The sequence below is a fragment of the Onychostoma macrolepis genome, chromosome 05 (assembly GCF_012432095.1).
Source record: "Onychostoma macrolepis isolate SWU-2019 chromosome 05, ASM1243209v1, whole genome shotgun sequence".
Lineage (NCBI taxonomy): Eukaryota > Metazoa > Chordata > Actinopteri > Cypriniformes > Cyprinidae > Onychostoma > Onychostoma macrolepis.
This window is the reverse complement of record NC_081159.1, coordinates 38899810-38913901: the sequence shown is the minus strand read 5'-3', so window position 1 is coordinate 38913901 and position 14092 is coordinate 38899810. Positions and strand designations below refer to the sequence as shown.

At 34.3% G+C, this 14092-nt stretch overlaps 1 protein-coding gene across 1 annotated transcript; it reads left to right on the top strand.

The window, feature by feature from the left end:
- Positions 1-246: 246 nt before the first annotated feature.
- Positions 247-3816, top strand: zgc:112294 (transmembrane protein 17A). The gene is made up of 4 exons (XM_058777360.1): positions 247-376; positions 917-1023; positions 2279-2392; positions 3499-3816. Exons 1-4 carry the CDS (start codon positions 247-249, stop codon positions 3814-3816), a joined length of 669 nt encoding a protein of 222 aa, XP_058633343.1.
- The last annotated feature ends 10276 nt before the right edge of the window (positions 3817-14092 follow it).

Sequence of the window (14092 nt, the reverse complement as noted above, 5' to 3'; positions counted from 1 at the left end):
AACAAGTGAAATACTGAATATGCAAATTATTATACATTTTTTATGTTTTTTTTTGTTTGTTTTTTTTGGCTGTATAGTAACATGAACTGTATGGTTTTCACGGTGGGGGCGACATCTTAATCTGCTGTCAGACTCCATCTGTTTCCTCAGATTTAATCTGGTTAACGCTTGGAAGACTGCAGTTAATCTCAAACCACACAAACCGAAGTGGAGAAGCGTGGATGAGTGTTTGATGTGGTCTCCAGCATGCCTGTGTTCTACACGCCGATCCCTCAGAACCTGAGAGTGGGTCTGGCTAACGTCAGCGGCTCAGTGTTTATAAATAACAGAACGCGAGACAGCGGACACTTCAGGGACCCTTATCAGGATCATGAAGGTGAGACGTCTGCCAAACACAATGAAACGACTCTGCAGCCTGCCTTGATTATACAGGTTACACATTGGTTAGACTGTTGGTTTTTGTCACACTGTACGAGTGGATATCATGTAATATAAAAGAAGGAATTTTTACTGGAATTTTTACAGGCACTTTCTGAAAACATGACCAAAAAAAAAAAAAAAAACATTGATCTATACCTAAGAGGTCTAAATGTAAATATTTGATATTAAATATATATATACATACATTATACATACATGCATAATATAATATATAATGTTAGGATTGTGTATAAATTATATATAAAATTATACTTTATATTAAACAAACTGTATACACTTATAATTTAAAATAAAATAGACTTTGGCTAAAGTGATTTCTAATAGTTGCTATCTCAACAGCAGTGTTCAACCTACTTAAAAAGAGTTATGTAAGGAATTAATAATAAACAATTTAAAAAGTATTTATATTTAATTAAAGATTACTATAAAACACCTTGTTGAGTGCTCTTTCTTACTATGCTGTGCTGTTGTCTAGTGTGTGCTGAGGTCTCGTCTCATCTCCCGCTGCAGATGCTGCTCTACTTCAACATCTTCTTCTTCCCCTTCTGGTGGATCTCTGAGGTGCTAATGCTGCATTTAAAGGTGCATTCAATTACAATCATAAAGATATTGTCAATAAACAAATCCCTACTTCATAGGGGTCATATTAAGGGAAAGATCCTTGATCTTTCAAAATAAAACTGCACATTATGAAAGCATATTCTAAATTCTTCTGAATGAGGGTTATTTTAGTATAATTGATATATTATTGTAGTTTTTGTTAAAATGTTTTAATTTGATTTATTTTTTATAGTTTATGTTTTTATTTTAATGAAAAGCTTTAGTCATTGTGTTGTCATTTTTGACAAAAATGTCTATATAGTTATTAATGTTTATTTTAGTTTTAGTTTAGTGAACTTGAACAACAAGCTGAAAACAGCTTTCGTTTCTTTATGTTTTATTTCAGCTAACATTTATTTCATTTATTATGGTTTTAGTTTATTAAAACATATAAATACTAAGTATTAAATATTTAAATATTAAAACATATAAAACGTCTTAACCAGTGTTATTTTAATACCACTGATACAGTATTATAGATTTTGTTAATATTCTGAATTAGATGTTCAGTATTGAATTTTCTGATTCCATTTTAATTTTAGCAAAAATTTTACTATTTTTAAACAAGTCTATATATTGTTAATAAATTTCAATTTTAAATTAATTTTAAGTTTTTTTATTATTATGTTATTTCTGTTTATGTTTATTTCATTATAAGTGTATAAGTATAAGCATTATAAGTGGACCTCAGGGAAATAATAAAATGACAAACCTAACTGTTTAAAAAATTTTTTATGGCTTTCATGCAGAAGGCTGAAGAGGTCCGGAGAAATTATGTGTAAATGACAAATGAGTTTTGAAATAATTGAAAATACTTTCAAACAGTTTTAGGGAGCGTTTTAGTGACTTTGCTGTAAGTGATTATTAAAATGAATGCATGAACATCACATCCATAATAGCTGCAGCTGGCAGGCCATTAGCAGCAATGCAAGATAAAGTGTGTGCAAACATTTGAGCGGCTCCTGTATCCATGGTGATGGTCTGCCTTTGTGAACTGCACACTGAAGTTCAAGTGCTACTGTTATATATTTTACCATTAATAGCTCAGCTAAATCACAGCAATTCAACGAGATACTGCTGTGATTATCATTTCATAAAGGATCTTCACTGTCCTGCACCCCTGCTCACCTACTTATAATAATATTTGGATAAGCAGTATTTTTTGAGATCAGGTAGGGTGGTGGATATTTTAAGGTCATATTTCATCTTACCTCTGTTTCTTTCTCCATTTGCATAGTTCTGTTATCTGCCAGTGTATTACCAGTGTCTGCTGGTGACGGGTATGGTCCTGATCAGCATATTTGAGGTGTTGCGGGTGTATCTCGGTTATGTTGGGAATCTCAAAGAGAAGGTAAAGCACAAGAAATGTTAGAATCATTCATCTAAACGCTGTTCATGGACTAATACAGCCTGTATGTGTGGAAGAGGAAAATCATGAGATTAAATGCTAATTTTACTCACACTTCACTACTGGTAAATATTTTTTAAACATATTTTTATATGGTTTATAAACACTTTATATATATATATATATATATATATATATATATATATATATATATATATATATTTATACACATGCATATGTGTGTATTTATATATAAATAATAAATATACATAGCACACATATTATGTAAATACAAACATTTATTTGAAAGCCTTAAAACTATGTCATAGTAAAGAAGCAAGATTTAAAGAAAAATACAAATTTTGAAATTGCTATTCATTTATAAATATATTTTCACTCATTATCAACATTAAAATTATGACAGTACAATTGTCTTTATAAGTAAATATATCTAAATATATCACACACACACACACACACACACACACACACACACACACATTAAACAAGTACATACTACATTTTACTACATAAAATGAGTGACCAGAGCATTCAAACTCTAAAATACTGTATATAATGTAATTTTATGAATTCTATAAATAACAAAAAATAAATGAATAAAAAGCAGTGTCCACAGCTGATGAAACAAATGAAATAAAAATAACATACAAAAAAAAACAAAACAAAAAAACATGAAAGTAGTGACCACAGCTGATAAAACAAATTAAATATAAATAAATGAATGAACAAATAAATAACTGTAGTGACCACAGCTGATAAAACAAATTATTAAATAGAAAATTATATTAATAAATAAATAAAGCATGAAAATAGTGACCACAGCTGATGAACAATTAAATAAAAATGAACCACTTAAATAAATAATTGTAGTTACTGATAAAATGAATTAAATACAAAATAGAATATAAACAAATAACTAACTTTCATAGTTATTTATTTGTTTAAATTCCATTTTTTTTTTTACTTCATTTGTTTTATCGTGGATGAATGAATAAACAAATGAATGAATATTAGTAGCAATCTAAAAGAAATGTTCTTAAATTATATAATGAATCCTTAATTCTACTTTTCTTCATTCTTTTCTTTAGGTTCCAGAGTTGGCTGGATTTTGGCTGATCTCGTTACTCTTCCAGCTGCCTATCCTCCTCTTCTTCATCACTGACGAAGACACCATCATTCTTCCTCTGGAGCGGGGCGTTCACTCTCTCTATCTGAGCTTCCTGCTGGGCGAGCTGCTGGCCTCGTTTCTGGCCCTGCGCGTCATGACTCGCAAACTCGCCCAGCAGTTTCACATGAGGCAGTTCGGCCCCGTCCAGGGTCTCCATACAGCAGAAGCGCTGCCCATGTTTGGACTGCCATACGGGGGCAGGAGTGTGCTGCCTGTGAGGGACATTCAGCCGCACTGACAGATGAGGCTCTGTGCTGGTTAAAGTTCTGGTCTTCCACCAATGTGACCTTTAGCAATAAGTGCACTTTTTGTAATACCAGTATGTTATGTGGTAAATCTACCAAAGTAAAACTAGTTTCGGGGCTAGTTTTCACACAGGAAGTGTGTACATTGGCTCTGTAACAACTGTATGAGGTTTACAGTTAAAACAGTCTTTCAAAAAGTGCAATTATACAAATGCATATTTTTTCTAGTTCTGAACTGTTGTAAACTGAATCAACAACATAATGAAGGCTGATTTTAACTTGAAGATGTGAGGACCATGTTCCTAATTTTTCTAAAGTAGGCTGTTTAATAAAAGGATCCCATTGTGTTTCAATATGAAACAATGAATATCGTTTTTGTAGTTACAACTTAACATACTTTTTTATACAGATACGGCCTTTCAAAAATAAACTCTCACTGAGAAATTCACTGGAATAAAATATGTGTATCATTAGGAATGATACTACAATTACAAATGATAAAGCAGGCAAGCAAAAAAAAAAAAATATTAACTACAAAATATTTTTTTTCTTTTGAAAGAAGTTAATTTTATTCAGCAAGGATGAAAGTAAATACATTTACAATCTTACATAAGATTTCTATTTCAAGTATGCTGTTCTTTTGGACTTTATATTTGTTAATTTTTTTTTTTTTGAGCAGCAGATCAGCATATTAGAATGATTTCTGAAGGATCATGTGACACTGGACACTGGAGTAATGATGCTAAAAAATTCTACTAAAAAATAATATTTTAGAATATATTCAAATAGAAATCAGTCATTTTAAATCTTAATAATATTTTACAATATTACTGTATTTACTGTATTTTTCATCAAAAAAGTGCAGGCTTGATAAGTAAAAGACTTTCTGTAGACTTCTATTAATTTTATACCAAACTATATTTTCTATCCCCTAAACCTACCCCTTACAGAAAACACTTTCAGATAAACATCATTTACTATTTTGAATTATTTATTTATTTTTACATCGTGGGGACCACAGGCAAAATGTCCCACAATGTCAAAAATTTCAGGTTTTACTATCCTTGTGGGAACCCACAATGTAGCATAAACAAGCACACACACACACACACACACACTAATATTTACAGTGTCATAATGAGGGGAAAAATATGTATCACTGTATATATCACTGATCTATAATAGATAATTTATATTTAGTATAGTAGTTATTCGTATAGATCAGTGATACACTGTATATAATATGTATAATGATGCAAACACAATAACAAATGCAAACATGTGTGATATATAATGTAGCCACATGGTGGCGCTGTGAGACTGTTTCCCTCCTCAATCCACACTGCTGCAGAACACAGAATAACAGAATGACTCATCAGCCTAAACTCCCATGAGAACACAGACATCAGACTTACTCTTACACTCCTTTCTGAGACATGAAGACCTGCGTGTTTCAATGAACAGATTTGTAAAAATGAAGTACAATGTAATAACAGTAAATCCAATCGACTGACTGAATGCAAATTCAGCTAACATAGGTCAAGCAAATGTGTGTGAATACCTTCATGAAAGGTATTCATAACATGGAATATAATGCATTACATGTTTGCAAAACTTGCAGTCAGACATAATGCATTTTAATTTTACCAACAGCCAAATTATTACACTTTTAAAGAGCATAATGCATTATAAAAGTTTTATACAATACAGATCGTTTCAAAGCAGCTTTACAGTAATAAGCAGAAACTAACAATGTTGCAAAATTCTTCAGTTATGAGAATGAACTGACACATAAAACCATCTGATTTAATGCACCACAGTTTTTAAAGCTATAATCATAAATGTTTACAACTGTGAACACATGACTGATTATAATGCATGACGCATACATAGGCTCATGTACATATTACCCAAATTCATTATTCATTATTACAGATCATTAGCCAAATGATGTGTTTGTTTTAACAATTTCTGCTAGGTGGGAGGTTCACACACACACACACACACACACACACACACACACACACACACATTTCTCTCTCTGTAGATCTGAGGGGCTTTTCATGAGCAAGAAGATAAAAGTAACTTGTGCACCATATTGACTTGTGTCTTACATTTGAGCAGTAATTTGGCAGTTCCTGGAGAGACAAAGAGTCTCTGTCAGTGTGCAGAACGCTGATACACATCTAATTATTACTATAACAGATGGGAGACCTGTCAGCATATGCTGGAACAACATTATAATGCTAACGAAAGCACTGGCGAGATTAGACGTTCGCCTCTGATTTCATTTCTAATGATTTCTGTCAGCACTTCTGTTTATTCACCGTAATGGATGATATTTCAGATTGTTTCTTACATATCTTTTTTTTCCATAAATATCTTTCTTTCCTGCATTCAGAGCCAGAGACAGTCTGGTTGGCAGTTGCTCCAGGTGTTGTGTTGTTTTTCATTTGCATTAAACAGAGTCTGGATCTGCAACGCAGTCAATTAAGAAGATAGAGTCTAGCAGCGGGCTTACAGTGGTTCTTGAGAACTGCTCTCACAGCATAATTCAATTTTTCTCCATCCTTGTTTACATTTAAAAATGCTGCAGTACTTCAAACGCGGAGGGTTGCTATATCACAAACCAACTGACAAATTAAGTGGGTTTTATTCTGCAGAGGTTCTCTTATAGTTGCAAAATGAATGTTTTTTTTTCCTTTTAAGCTCACCAGTTCAGGTGTAAAACATCACTGTGTGTACGTACACTGTTAGACATTTCTGTAATTTCTACTTACTACTACTAACAATAATAATAATACTGCAAAATCCCTTTACAGTAAATAACTGTAATACCCTTTGCATCATGGGAATTTTATGTGACGTCATTTCCTACATACAGAGACTTAGGCCTACTGTATTTTTTTTTTTTTTAAGTGCTGTATACTACTGTGTTTGCTGTAACGGTCTTTTTGGTGCCATTCTATAGAGGTTGTTTTGTTTTCCTTATTTCTTACATTTGGATTGACAAGATTTGCCTTACACCGAGTCTAACTGAAATTCTAGTGGTTGGCGGGTGGAGAGAAAGCTTGGTTGAGCACTTCACGTTTCAAAATCGAAACCCGGTGCGGGTGTTTTTATATCACTGTATTTCTGAAGGAAACCGGCTGTCTTCAGAAAATTTTGGATGTCATTTTCATTTCATCTTGCATGTAATGTCTGATAAAGCAGCGTTTGTGAGCGGAGCTCTGCTTTGTGTACAGCGTTACCGGGGAAACCTCGCTCTCTCCTGCTCCAACAGCGCCTCCCGCTGGCAGAGAATTAATTTGCAGATAAGTTATAGTAAGTTCAGATCATGTTCATGTTATAATGTTAGAATCAAAGAACAATAAACATAATAAACATAATTACCGTTGCACTCACCCTCAAGTAGTTCCACACCTGTATGAGTTTCTCTGTTCTGCTGAACACAAAGGAAAATATTCTGAAGAAAGTTTGTAATCAGGCTGTTTTGGAGCACCATTGACTTCCATAGTAGTAAAAAAAATACTATGGAAGTAGGGCTGTGCGATATGACGATATATATCGGATGGACGACATAAAAAGTCTATCGTTACATATTGGGCGAATTCCAAACAGAAGTGAGCATCCCTATGCCCTACTCCCTTCGAAGGGCAGAGCCCTTGAAGTGTGTTCTTTAAAGGGTGTAGGGCATTACTGTCTCATATAAGCGTTAGGAACTCCCTTGGTGGAGGGAACGACGGACAAAATGTTACCTTGACAACGCTGCGCGTGCGTGCAGCATTCAGCGCTCCAACAATTGTTGCAAATAAATATTTCTTTTTATTGTTATTATTTTATTCAAATATTGTCTAACTGTGTCTTATTTACTATTAAACTTTTTCAAACTAAACTTGCTAACAATACAGTCATAAATCATATTTTTATCACTGCCGAAAATATTTTGTATTACATAAAAATAAAGAAAAATTTAATTAGCTTATTCTACTTACGTTTGTATGTAAAGTCAAAATAAACCCAAACTTTTCTTTAAAATGCATCGCAAGATCTCCTAAGTGAAGATCACATGATCACAAACGGAAATCACTTCTGGAAGGGCCCTTCGTGAAGGGAATCAGTTGCTCACTTTCGTTTGGAACGTCCCTACAAATGGCGTCCCCTTCCCGAAGTGCCCTTCAAGGGTGCAAAAAAGCCGTATGGAATTCGCCCATTATGTTCTATCGTTTATTTCTTGGAGTCGCAAAATACATTGTTTACGGCAATACTACTTCATCATTTGGATGAGTGCGATCTTTACACGCCACCCACGGGACGTGAAGGGGAGAGAGAAGTGGAGAACGACCAGAACAAAACGAGGAGCTGGTTCCTAAACGAGGGACTACATCTGTAGCATGGGCACCCGTTTTTAAGCACTGCAGTCTTAAAGCCATTTTAAGCCATTGCGTGCGCCGTCTCTGATTCTGTGTGAGAGGATTTTTTTATTTATTTTTATTTTTTGCAGCTTTTTATTTTTATTATTGGCTTTGAACAATTATATAAACATATTTGTATGTGTCAGAATCCCCGTCTTTGCAAGTATTCTCATAAACAGCGATTTAGGTCTTAGGAGAGAGGAAACAGCTAAAAGAGAAAACGCATATGTAACAGCTGTATACTAGTACAGGTGCTGGACATAAAATTAGAATATCATTAAAAAGTTGATTTATTTCACTAATTCCATTCAAAAAGTGAAACGTGTATATTATATTCATTCATTACACACAAACTGATATATTTCAAATGTTTATTTCTTTTAATTTTGATGATTAGAGCTTGCAGCTCATGAAAGTCAAAAATCAGTATCTCAAAATATTAGAATATTACTTAAGACCAATACAAAGAAAGGATTTTTAGAAATCTTGGCCAACTGAAAAGTATGAAAATGAAAAGTATGAGCATGTACAGCACTCAATACTTAGTTGGGGCTCCTTTTGCCTGAATTGCTGCAGCAATGCGGCGTGGCATGGAGTCGATCAGTCTGTGGCACTGCTCAGGTGTTATGAGAGCCCAGGTTGCTCTGATAGTGGCCTTCAGCTCTTCTGCATTGTTGGGTCTGGTGTCTCTCATCTTCCTCTTGACAATACTCCATAGATTCTCTATGGGGTTCAGGTCAGGCGAGTTTGCTGGCCAATCAAGCACAGTAACACTATGGACATTGAACCAGCTTTTGGTACCTTTGGCAGTGTGGGCAGGTGCCAAGTCCTGCTGGAAAATGAAATCAGCATCTCCATAAAGCTTGTCAACAGAAGGAAGCATGAAGTGCTCTAAAATTTCCTGGTAGATGGCTGCGTTGACTGTGGACTTCAGAAAACACAGTGGACCAACACCAGCAGATGACATGGCAGCCCAAATCATCACTGACTGTGGAAACTTCACACTGGACTTCAAGCAACATGGATTCTGTGCCTCTCCACTCTTCCTTCAGACTCTGGGACCTTGATTTCCAAATGAAATGTAAAATTTACTTTCATCTGAAAAGAGGACTTTGGACCACTGAGCAACAGTCCAGTTATTTTTCTCCACAGCCCAGTTAAGATGCTTCTGACGTTGTCTCTGGTTCAGAAGTGGCTTGGTAGCCCTTTTCCTGAAGACGCCTGAGCGTGGTGACTCTTGATGCACTGACTCCAGCTTCAGTTCTCTCCTTGTGAAGCTCTCACAAGTGTTTGAATCGGCTTTGCTTGACTGTATTCTCAAGCTTGCGGTCATCCCTGTTGCTTGTGCACCTTTTCCTACCCAAATTCTTCCTTCCAGTCAACTTTGCATTTAATATGCTTTGATACAGCACTCTGTAAACAGCCACACCTTTCAGTAATGACCTCTGTGACTTACCCTCTTTGTGGAGGGTGTCAATGTTCGTCTTCTGGATCATTGCCAAGTCAGCAGTCTTCCCCATTATTGTGGTTTCAAAGAACAAGAGATACCCAGAATTTATACTGTAGGGATGGTCATTTATTCAAACTCAAATGTAAATATTCTAATATTTTGAGATACTGATTTTTGACTTTCATGAGCTGTAAGCTCTAATCATCAAAATTAAAAGAAATAAACATTTGAAATATATCAGTCTGTGTGTAATGAATGAATATAATATACAAGTTTCACTTTTTGAATGGAATTAGTGAAATAAATCAACTTTTTGATGATATTCTAATTATATGACCAGCACCTGTATATTGGATCCGGACTTTGGTCTTAACACTAGAACTGCCATGACGGTCAAAATGACCGTTTTGAAATGTATATGTACAATAACTTTGTTGAATAAAAAAATACAATCTTGCTGGTTTGTGACTTTTCCTAAAAGTGTTTCTATTTTTACTTACAATAGATTTTACATAAATTACATAAAAGGCAAAAAAAATATGAGCATTTCTACCTATTAAAGCCATAACGGTCATATTGACCGCTTTAAATCTCGCGCAATTCTATTGTTCTTTCCCGCGGTTTATTGTCTCTGTCAGCGTCTCCAGTACTATTAGCATATGCTCATTTGATTATAAATACAAATTCTTGGACTACAAATTATTATTGCCTTTTAAAAAATGGCAGCATCGCAGTTGACACAAGGTCCCAACCAAAAGCACAATCAACCCCCACAACTGACACCAAAACGGAGACAGTGCCAGGTGCGGAGAATCTGCAAACAAAATAAAACGCGACACCTGTTGCAAATGCCACAAACCCGTGTGTGGAAATTGTGCGAGAAGAACAGAAGTAACTTGTGTTGACTGTGAATCTTAAATAGCCGAGCATGATATAGATATATTTATTTAATATAAAATTTGTAGCGTAATTGTTTTATGGTTCCAAACTTCGTTCGTGACTCTTTTTAACTTTAGAGCTGCTTGTTTCCAGCTTATGTTCTGTGTTATAATGTATCATAAATGTTGTAAAAAAAAAATCATAATCAAATAGATCATTTTAAATGTTATTTTGTTGTTCTGAGTTATGTAAAATAAATACAGAGAAATACTGAATATGCAATAATTACATTTTACTATGAAATGATGCAAATATTTCTAAATTTATAATTATCATTTTTAACTAAATAAAAAGTCTACATGTTGGTGTTATTTGTTTTTTAAAGATATCCTAACACAGTTAATACATTAATCTCTCATTTGGGCAATTTATTTAGAGATTATAGAGTTTATAATATAGCGGTCAAAATGACCGCTCACGGCTGTTCTAGTAGTTTTGGAATTCTGGCGCTTCTAGTGTTAAAGGGGAAGCTGTCCAATATTCGTTCTGTCTGCCATTCATATTAATCATAGCACATTGCTAGAAAATCTCTCACTGCTCTTGACTAAATCACTTTTGTAACTTTAATAAGAATAATTAAAAAATTAATAATAATAATATATATATATATATATATATATATATATATAGAATCTAATACACATGTTAATTATATCTATCATAGATAGATAGATATAATTAACACAGTGAATACTAATTAATTTACACAATGTATGTAGCGTTTCTTATTTATTGTAGTTTTTTGTCCTATTGCTTGCAATTAGTTTCTTATCCTTATTTCATCACTGACTGTTTATTTGTCTTCAGTGAGTTTGAGGTTGTTTTTTAGGCTTGTATTAGTCTGATATTGACATTTGTGACAAGGATTATGAAAATTCAATGGTATCAAAGATTTTAATATCATAAAAACCTTTTTAAAAGAAAAAAGATTACTATATCGTGATATATCGTTATCGTGATATAAAATTAGTCATATCGTGATATAAGATTTTGGTCATATCGCCCACCCCTATATGGAAGTCAATGGTGCCCCAGAACTGCTCTGTTTCCCACATTCTTCAGAATATCTTCCTTTGTGTTCAGCAGAACAAAGACATTCGTACAGGTTTGGAACTACTTGAGGGTGAGTAAATGATGACAGAATTTTCATTTTTGGGTGAACTATCCCTTTAAGCTGTTGTTGACATCCTATCTAAAACGTGATTTAGCCCAAAAAAAAAAAAAAAACTTGATATGGCAATATTGAGATCTTGCTGTTTTGGCAAGAGGCGGGGCAGCACTGAAACGCCGTCTAAGCTGTTCGCCAATCACAATGCACTGGGACAGCTAACCAATCACAACACATTTAGTTTGTTGGAAAGCGGGCCATCAAATCCGGAACTAATCGAGCCGTTTGTGCCAGGCTGGGGAGTATTGTATTAATGTAAATTATGTGGAAAAACAATGCGATTTTCGAACCACCAAGCATGAGAGCATGTTCTAGTACACCTCCAAAACAAAATCAAGACTTTGTGAAAGAGCATAATAGGACCCCTTTAAGATTTACTGCATTTGTTTTTGTTTTTTGTAATTGTGTTTTAAAGGCAACTGCAATGAAGCAAGAAAGACATGAGCATGCCAGCCACCCTGAGACTGATAATTCATGGTAAGAGAACAACTATGGTTTTGAGGAGTTTGTGTATTCTATATGAGGTTTGCCTTTGTGTGCCATTTCTACGGTGGCCGAGAGAGCTCAACGCGCTGTGTTGAAAAACACCTGCAAATTAAGAAAACAACTTCATCAATTTTACAACACGCGCGCTGCAAATGCGCTGCAAATAAAGCGTGTTTCTTTATTTGTTTGCTTTGTGAGCATTTGCAGCACCTGCTGTCAAACTGATGAAGATGTTTTCTTGATTTGCTGGTGCTTTTTCTATTGCATGTGTTTTCTGAAGTTGTAGCGCGTTGAGATCTCTCGGCCACTGTACATTTCTACATCTTGTTTTTCAGAGAAGACATTTCTGTCACTAACACAGTGGATGGTGAGCAAAGGTGGTGGCCACGTTTTGGAGCAGCACCTGGGTTTTGCAGATAGGTATGTATTCTTTGGCTGCTTGTCTTTTTTCCCCATTATGTTTCTGTTGCCTAAAGATTCTTTGTGAGGATAAATCCAGAGGATACAACAATGCACTGCAAAACGTCCTAAGACAGGAGAAATGGAGAAGATGCACTGTTCCAGCATTGGAAGACTGTATTTTTAAGAGTTATACATGCAATGTTTTAAATAAAGAATTTGATATTTTGTAATTATTGTGTCTGTTTTAATTGAATGCCAGTAGTACCTATGTAGAGTAAAAATAAAGTGAATTCTATATAAAAAATTTAAAATCTAATGAAATCTATATTAAAATGAATGAATTACAGTAGTATACTGATGAATTGGATTTTTTAACAGTAATTTACTGTAAATCAGTACAGTTTGCAACTGTAAATCAAATACAGTTTGCAACTGTAAATCTTAATTACAGTAACTTACTGGCAACAATGTTGCCAGTAAGTTACTGTAAAAACCCTTTGAAATGTCTAACAGTGTAGTTGGCTGGTTGTTGTTACACAAAAATACATACAATATATAAATATTACCAATTACTGAAAGACTTGTGAACTTATTCAAACATCTCACAAAACATTACACTCTTAAAAATAAAGGTTCTTTATTGGCATAAATGTTTCTATGAAGAACCCTGAACACCCATGGAACCTTTCAAATGCAGAAAAGGTTATTTATAGTCGAAAAAGGTTCTTTAGATTTTTTAAATGTTCTTCAAAATGGTTATTTTAGGAACTGTTCACTGAAAGGTTCTTTTGGGAACCAAAAATGGTTCTTCTAAGGCAGGGGTCTCCAACCCTGCTCCTGGAGAGCTACCATCCTGAAGATTTCAGCTCCAACCCCAATCAAACACACCTGAACCAGCTAATCAAGGTGTTCAGGGCTACTTGATAACTACAAACAGGTGTGTTGTAGTAGGGTTGGAACTGAAGTCTGCAGGACGGTAGCTCTCCAGGAGCAGGGTTGCAGATCCCTGTTCTAAGGCATCACTGCAAAAACACCAAAACACTGCAAAAAATATTTTTAAAAATGTAAAGAAAAAATAATAATAATTCTGATCCCAGACTTTTGAACAAAACTACAGTAAAGTGACTTTCTTACAACAGAGACTATTAGATAAAATATGTGGAATAGTTAAATACGCTTAAAACAATGAACTAATTAGGATATAAATATCTTGAATCATATAGGCCTATGTTAACAAAACCGCAAAGAAAACAAAAAATCTCGTTTTGTTTCTCTTTTCTAATCTCTCTCATTTTGCCCAGTTTCTTCTCTCTCTCTCTCGTCTCAAATGGAATCATTTGTATAGTGCTCTACTCAATACATATAGTTCCAAAGCCGCTTAACAAACAATAGCGGCTCACAAACCCTCT